Below are 8,877 nucleotides of genomic sequence, written 5' to 3'. Positions count from 1 at the left end.
TTGATTGGAGTTTTGTGATAAATTAGCTGAGGTTCTTGATTTGAAAGGTTCTGAACGAGAAAATGAGCTAGTGGGGGAAGAGGTTGGCTTTTCTGGTCTTAATTGCTGTGTATATGTACTCTTTTCATTTGGTTGCTTATCTTGACGTTTTTGCACGACTCTCCGTTTGTTGTCGGAGTTCAGAACCACCTGTTGAAAGGAACGTTTTACTGTAGATGATCTAAAATTGTTTGTTCTTCGTTGCGATGGTTCTATGGTGTTAGAATTATTTCTACTGGTACTTGGAGTATTTTCTAATGGCCTGCTGTTATTTTTAAAATTTGGAAAATCTCTCGGGTTATAAATAAATTTATTATTTGAGATGTATGATTTTGGAATGGCTTCACTTGCCTCAAAAAATGTCAAATTTTCATACGCCATCAGTTCTTTAATATTCTTTTGCCTTGTATATTCTGGGCAGCTCTTGTCAATAGATTTGTGAGAGTCCTTGCAGTAAAAACATTTTGTCATGCATACGTCTTCATGTTTGTTTTCCCCGCAATTAAAACATCTTTCTTTCCCTTTACAGTTTGTTTTTGTGTGGCCAAATCTAAGACAGTTATAGCATTGTGTCACTGGGGCAATATATGTGTCCACTAGTCTTGGTATGCCATAAAAAAAACACAGTTTTGGGCATAAGAACGCCTCGAAATGTAAATAGTGTCGTACCTGTGGGTTCATAAGAAGTTACTCCATCTTTAATTACTCTTCTATTTAATCTTTTTATATGTAAAATTTCAATGTCATTTCCTGTATCGCAACACTGAAGAAGTTCTTTTTCATCAATATCTGTATCAATCTGTCTGACGATACCTTTGCAGGTTACGAAGTTAAAAGGTATATATATCTTGTATCCCTGATTTAGAAGTTGAGTGTTCTTAAGTAGCATGTTAGCCGAGTGAAAATTGGCAAATTCAACTGAAACTCTATTGAGCCCTTTACTATCTATTTTTTTAACGTCATTAAGGCCCGGTCTTTTCACCTCCGAATAAATATGCTCTTATCTGGCAGTTAGCTATCTGGAGGATAAATATTTATTCGCCAGATAAAATGTACCCGTCTTTTCACGTCAATTTATGTTCCAGTTAGTTATCCGGTAGATAAGCTTAAAAGTAAGTTTGGATTCCGAACACACCTGACTTTTATGTTTATTTTTATAATTTCAGCTTTAACTTAACCTAACATAATTAGATTCAAAGATGATTTTATCGATTTTATTTCCATTTTGGAAGAAGGAAATGTAATCACAGAATTACAACTTAATAGGTTTAGTCACAACTTAACTTAGTTTAGTTACAACTTAATCATAAGGTTTGGAAATACATTTCCATATTTTAATCAGACAACAATATTGTTTTAGAAAGAAAACATTGATTATGCTGAAATAGTTTACTGGAGAGCTTGAACAAGAGGTAAATCCATTTTAAATTAGAGGAAAACTGTTGATTTGTATGTAAAATAGAAGACAAAGACAAGTTTAAATAAAGACAAGCTAGCTAATGAAACAGATGCAGTGGTAATTTTGTTTACATAATTATATATGTACATATTATATGATTATTAATATTAGGTTTGTTCTAGCAAACAGTCAAACTAGACAGAAACCGTCAGCAATTAGTTGCTAAGTGAGAGAACATAATACAGTCACCAGTGCTATCCCCTATCTACTCGTGCTGGTCGACTATTCGCTGATGGTTTCAAACCATTTGAAACTGATGCTAGAACAAACCTAATAACTGTTCAATGATGTAAAAATTTGTTAATGTGGGGAAAACTTTTATTTAAATTCAATACTATATTTCTGTAGTGGTATGGCAAAACTTGATGTTACGTCTGACTTTAGCCATAATGAGATTATTTGCTTGATATGCTATTTAGTAACATTTCTTCAAGTTGGTATAGTTTGGTATGTGTATGATGAAGGTAAAACCCCCTTTGTCCCACATGTCCCCTTTTAACTTACAGTAGAACCCTAACTATCCGTGCTATGATTTTCTATTACTCAAGTTGCATTTTTGAGGTTTTATCAACATAGCGTCATTGTAAATCACTTAACGGAAACTCTATATGACGAAAGAGAGACTCATAATGAAAGATTTATTTTTTCTGTTATCTTTTTATGGTAGGTACATAATATGTATGTGTATACGTACTTATTATACATAAGAAATACATGTTCGGATTATCAGTGCCACCTTCGGTCCCGAGGAGCACGGATAATCGGGATTCTACTATATTAGGTAGGCCAGAACTTGATATATTACTTGATTTATTATGTTGATTACTTTTCGTTTTTGGGTTGACAAAACATGATTTAAACTTTCAAAATGCCCTCCTGAAAAATTATTCTAGATGGACATATCAATCATTGTCAAAACGCTACAGATTTATAATCCATCCAACTGGTATATTGAATAGTAAACTAGGGATAAACCAACTATGTATATCAAAACACAATATTTTAAAGATTGGATAATTTACATGGTAAATTGAAGAATCCCAATAACAAGAATAAAACCTAATTTTAATATTTGTTAGTAGATATCTTTCACTTTTCTAAATAAAAAAAAATTAGTTACAGATATGACAAACACCTAGAAGATGGAATCCTGTGTTCTCATAGAAAAAGCTAGTTCCAGAAATAAGCTACCAATAATAAACTAGAGAATGTATTACAAGAAAGAACAACGCTAATACTCAACATAGCTCAATTGCTTCAGATAGAAAAAGAGGAGGAAAGGGTAGAACACAAGCGTGCCAGAGAAAATGAAAGGGCAGAAGAGACAAAAATTCATTGATTTATTAAATTTAATAATTAAATTATACAAAGGACAATTAAATAAAGAATAAAAAAATTATACATGTATATTAATGATCCTTCTATTTCCCCATAAAGCTTGGTACTGACCAGGAGGTATACTATAATAGATATATTATATCTCATATTGCTCACTATAATAATGAGTGAGCCTGCATAAACGGAACCATAATATACATTATAGTTCCGTGTATGCAGCCTCACTCATTACTATAGTGAGTGATATGAGATATATTTTAGTATAGTTCCCCGTGCGTGACAAGCTTAACACAAAAATTTTTATAAGGTTATCAAACATCATAACTTCAGTAAATTCAATAATTTAGCTTATTCCTAGTCTATACTTAGCAATTCATTTTCATCTCTCTCTATGTTATAAATATATTGCTTCAGTGTAAGATAGGACAATTGAATCAATGTAATTGTTTTGTTTTCTGCTATATACAAAAAGGGATGTATTTGCGGACTCGTTAAAAATGGCTTCAGTGGACAATCAGAATCTCCAAGTAACAACCCATTGCTATGATCTGAATTTAAACAGCAATAATACAGAATTACTTATATTTGGCACAAAAAATATTAGTAAGAAGGTACCTATTTAAAACATATCCGGGGAGTATTACGAAATTGTCAGAATATAAAATCAGTTTTCCTATATTCTATTTTTTTAGAATTTCATGATACACCCAGTATGTTTTGGATACTTAACAGCAGCTTTTTTTCAAGGTAGGTATCATCTACTGTTTCTGAGAACCATGTGCATACATAATTCTAGTTACTACCTACATATATCAATACCTTCATTTTGGAATCGTAAAATAGTTGGCAATTCAAAGAAATGATGGGATAAGAAACTATTCTATTTTTATTTTTTACAACTTGTTTTCATTTGTAGGTATACAATAATACATACCTATTATAATTTTTTCAAATTATAATCCATCTTTAATTTAATATCTAATAACTCTGCTTAAAAAATTACAGTAGGTAGGTATGTATAAAAACAAAATAACATAAAATTTTTGATTGAGAATTTTTAGAAAGAACAAAATTTTACTTTTGCAATAAATTCAATCAGACCTACAAGATTTTAGGTTATATTTTTAGTTTCCTGGTAATCAGAAACCATGAAATATACGAAAATCAAAGTTTATCTGCCAGATAACTTCTTATTCGGTACTTTATTCGGCAGTTAAATATTTGATATTTAACGTCAATTTATCTGCCGGATAACTTTATTCCAGAGTGAAAAGACGCTACTTTTTTATCTGTCAGATAAACTTCCGGTTAACTATTTATTCGGAGGTGAAAAGACCGGGCCTAAGTGTGAGGTTGAATATATCTCGAGCTATTTTAATTGTATTGAATGTGCCAATTTTTATATTCGGTATATTTGTAGATTCAAGATATACTACAAAAGGTCCATGATCTTTTTCGGAGTATGTATTAACCTTTTTTTCTTCCTGAGAATTATTGTCGGAAGTCTGATTTTGATTTTTTTCGGAATTATTAGTCATTGCAATTTTAGCCGGAGAAGAAGTATCAGGATAAGGGGGGACAGAGCCCCCCTTTTCCTCACTCATTGTAAGAAAAAACCAGACAATGAAGTATTAATAACTAGAAAGCAAAAAGAAATAAAAAGAGCAAGCAAAATAGCATAAAAGAAAGCCGCTTGAAAAAAAAATATAAGCAAAAATGCTCAACTTACCTATATGCAAACACTTAAGCAACAATACCGGCGGTTGTTAGCTGGGTTAAGACCCTAAACTAGTGGCAAACTTTAACTGCTGCAAAACAGAAACTGTTCACACCTCGAAAGCGTAATGTCTAGTTTAGAAATATTAAATTTTTGGAAAATATTTCTTAAATTTAAAATACGCGGTCTGACGTTTGGTATTTTATTTGACGGTGACTTTTTTTGATCATATTACGTTCAAATGACAGTAAACTCTCGTGACGTAATCTCACCCTTAATGTTCATTGGTTAGTCGATTAGTAATGTCTAAGAACCGTGGGTCCCACCATCAAATAATTTGATCAAACTGGGTTTGAGCAAACTAAAGTGACAGTTAGTGACGTCACATCCTGAGTGTTCATTGTGGATAATAATGAAAAATTTTAATTTTAAATAAAGTACAAACAAGTTAGACAACTCAATATAAAAAATTTGATCAAACTAGAGAGCATAGATTTTTAGAATTTCAAAAAAAAACTGCAATTGTGACGTCACTTTGACGTACTTCCGGAGTTTGCTCAAACTGTTTGATCAAATTATTTGATGGTGAGAAGACCAAACATTGTTAAATCAAAATAACAATTTACTGTTTTTTAGCATTCTGCAAAATACAGGGTGTTTTATAAATAAACGTTAAAATGTATAGATACTTACGTAATAGAAAATAGATATTGTACAGGGCGTCAATAAGTTATATTTCTAGAATGAAATACCATGACGTCACTTTTACTTTTCCTCCCTAGGGAGGAAAAGTACAACTTTGCTACCTACAATCAGGTCCCGAAAAGTATACTTTCGTTAGAGGTAGGTGGAAAAATATTTTCTATCAAAGAAACAACAAACAATAAACATATCAAAGTAGCGTGTATGTACCAAAATATAAAGTCACTGCGCACGCTAAATAATGACGTCACTGGCTTGATGAAGTTTAATTCGCGTGTACTTAACTTTTTTTATTTGCGTACACGTTAGCGTGTACCTAGACACAGCGAAAAAGTTAACTCAAAAGGGAATTTTTGCCCCAAACCAAATTGTAAAATATTTAATAAAAAATCAAAATATTTGAAAATAATTCAAAATATCTTCTCAGGTTTTATAAACAGGAGGGAATTTTTTCATAAATAAAAGTGGGAATTTTTAAGGTAACTTGAGGGAAAAAGTTTCTCGGCGGTTGGCGATTGGCAACACTGCGCGCACTCGGCTGCGGCTGCGCGAAAGAGCAAGAAGATAGAAGATCACTCACCCAGTCACCCAACGACCCGGTGCACCCAAGAGCAAGATAAAGAAAAAAGCATACAAAAAACAAAAATCCAGCCGCCAAGAGCCAAGCGAAGCGAAAGTGCAAAAACTCAAATGCCGGATATAAATTAATAATTTATACAGAGTTTATATACAGTATATACATAGATAAATAATATGGTATTTGTACAGGCAGAGTCAGAGCTCAAAAGCAAGACCAAACAGCAAGCAACTCTAACTCAACTCAACCCAACCAGCTGAGCTGAACTATTATAGCTAATAGCAACCAAGAACACAACCGCTAACAATCACATTTATTTAATGCACACAGTCTTGTGGATTTGGTGTCCATTTTTTGATAGTGAAATCTAAATTTCTTTAAACAGTATGGAGAAACAGGAAGACACAAAAAGCGAAGTATCTAATATAAAATGCGAAACCGAATTAGAGGACAATGGTGTGAACAATACCGAATTTCCAGTTACCATAAAAAATGAATTAAAACAAGAAATGCTTCTATCTGATGATGATACAACTAATGAAGATTCCAAGAATTGGTTCATCCAAATGAATACAGCAGTAACCATTGAAAATGTAAAACATGAACAAATTGAAGATGATAGTGACTTGGTCAACTGTAAAAATTTCAAGTCTGAACCAAATATTAAGAAAGAGGAAAACATAATTGAAGAAAAGCAGAGTCAATGTGGTATGTATAAATCAAAATAATTTTTGAAAACTTTTTAACACCTTGGCTGCGTTTAGAGATATTTTTTATAAACGTATGTTGGTGTGTTATGAGGCATATCCCATTTTGCCACTGTGCTTTGCGACACGGCCAACTGTTAGTCTAGTACAAGGTCTATTTGTCCCGTAACTCGGCCAAGGTGTTGAAGTAAAAGTATACTTATCCTAATCATTTGCATAATGTAATAATTAGCATTACAAAAGTAGTTTTGTTTTTATGAGGATACAACTTTCTTCCTCTGTGTGTTTCTCAATCGGAAGTTGGATATCATCATCACTATCTTTACTCCATCTACCGCTGCTCTGAACAGTTCTACAGAAATGCTTAAACCAGTCCTTTAAATTCTTCAATCATCCTACTCTCCTTTTTCCTATACTCCTTCCGCTTTTTATCTTTCCCTGTATTATCAACCTCAGCATTTCATATTACTTTCCCTCCATTATGTATCCCAGATATTGTAACTTTGTTATTTTTATTGTTCTGGTTTATTTGAGACAGAGTATTATGAGGCTAAATACTTTAAAAATGAATAAATTATTTTATAGTAAGACAAATAAGACAAATTTTACTTTTATTTACACATACAAAAAATTAATATACCTAACAAAAAAACGTCTTCAAACATAATAATATTCACATAACTAAGTTTGATAATACGATAAATTGAATTTATTTATCTTCAGTTTCTTCATTTGCAGCAGATGTCGGTAAAAACTTTAAATAAAAACACCAGTTTGTTTTTTTTTGAAATCCAGTTGGTTTAAACCAGTTTGCATTTTTTCTTAAAAAACTTGTTGATTTAAACCAGGGTGTCAAGTATGTTGGTTTAAACCTGCCAACCCTGAATGTGGGTTAGTAAGAATAAACTGCACACTGTATTAAAATTAAAATCTAACCTTAAATTACAAGAACCCAGGAACATAGTTTTTCATTATTAATAAGATGTCCTTATTTTCTCTTATTAAATTTTATAATATAATATAATTTTTTTGTACTTATTTCACAATGCACATTTGTTATTTGTTCTAGCAAACTAGTCAGAAACCGTCAGCAAACAGTTGGTCAGTGAGAGAACATAATACAGTCACCAGTGCTATCCCCTCTACTCACGCTGGTCCACTATTCGCTGATGGTTTCAAACCGTTTGAAACTGATGCTAGAACAAACCTATTATCTCTGATTTCCTGCAATCCACAATTTAGTCACTTCGTTTAATTATATTCCAACTAGTCAGTTACCTTTTAACACATTGAGTGCCACACTTTCATTGGGATAATAGTCTTAGGGGTCATTGATATCCAAGGCAAGAAAGTAAGTCATACATGGTATATCATAAATGAATGACGTGATCCCTGGCAAAATTTCTTCTTCTTTAAGTGCCGTCTCCTAATCAGAGGTTGGATATCATCATCACTATCTTTACTCTATCCACTGCTACTCTAAAGAGTTCAATAGAACTGCATATAAACCAGTCCCTTAAATTCTTTAACCATGACACTCTCCTTCTTCCTATACTCCTTCCGCCTCTTATTTTTCCCTGTATTATCAGTCTTAACATTTCATATCGCGGTCCTCTCATTACGTGTCCCAGATATTGTAACTTTTTTATTTTTATTGTGTTTATTATTTCGCATTCTTTATCCATTTCTCGCAATACTTCCGTGTTCATTTTCCTCTGTGTCCATGCTATTCTAAGCACCCGTGTTGAGCTGGCCCCCCCCCACTTGCAAAAATCAAAAAACAAATAGCCCTGATTTATGAGCTATTTATGAGCTCTCATATTCCGCAAACTAAAATTTTTGAGCTCGTTCCAATGAGCAGGAATTTGATACTTTAGTGGGGGGGGGGGCTGAGTCAGCCCCCCCCACTACTGAAAAATAGGAATATTGAATCGGTTTTTGCGGCAGAATTACGAGCTATTTATGAGCTATTGAAATTATATAGTTTCGATTTTTGAGCTCATCCCCTTCACCCCCAAACAACCCTTTAATTGATTTAACTTAAGAGAAAAATGCTGAGAAAACTTAAAATATATCGTATTGCGGATATAATTCCTATAGCTTATATACTCTAAGAATAAACTATTAAATCACGTGCATTTCGATTATTGAGCTACAACCCCTTCGCAAGAAAACCACCCTATCTTCCCGGCTTAAGAGAAAGTTGTACTTAAAATGCATTAAACTAATTATTTGGCGACTACATATCATTGAATAATTTATAAGCTTCCAAATTACGCGCATTTAGATCAGTAAATTGCAATTTATTTTGTATAGTGCAGTCACTGAAGGTAAAAAT

At 32.6% G+C, this 8,877-nt stretch overlaps 1 protein-coding gene and 1 long non-coding RNA gene across 9 annotated transcripts in view; both read left to right on the top strand.

The window, feature by feature from the left end:
• Positions 1 to 981: 981 nt before the first annotated feature.
• LOC126881437 (uncharacterized) lies at positions 982 to 2,897 on the top strand. Its single transcript, XR_007696848.1, has 3 exons — positions 982 to 1,151; positions 1,400 to 1,555; positions 2,621 to 2,897. It is a non-coding gene; the product is annotated as an uncharacterized LOC126881437 (long non-coding RNA).
• A 2,910-nt stretch (positions 2,898 to 5,807) lies between these two features.
• The window catches only part of LOC126881436 (gastrula zinc finger protein XlCGF57.1-like), a 132,219-nt gene continuing 129,149 nt past the window's right edge, over positions 5,808 to 8,877 (top strand). For all 8 annotated transcript variants that reach the window (XM_050645717.1, XM_050645721.1, XM_050645718.1 and 5 more), the window contains exon 1: positions 5,808 to 6,540. In XM_050645717.1, the coding sequence (XP_050501674.1) occupies positions 6,219 to 6,540 (322 nt within the window). In that variant the 5' untranslated portion in view covers positions 5,808 to 6,218. The remainder of the gene's footprint in view (positions 6,541 to 8,877) is intronic.

Source organism: Diabrotica virgifera, chromosome 3 (assembly GCF_917563875.1).
Source record: "Diabrotica virgifera virgifera chromosome 3, PGI_DIABVI_V3a".
NCBI lineage: Eukaryota > Metazoa > Arthropoda > Insecta > Coleoptera > Chrysomelidae > Diabrotica > Diabrotica virgifera.
Note: the sequence above shows the minus strand (reverse complement) of the source record. Positions and strands in the feature narration are given on the sequence as shown.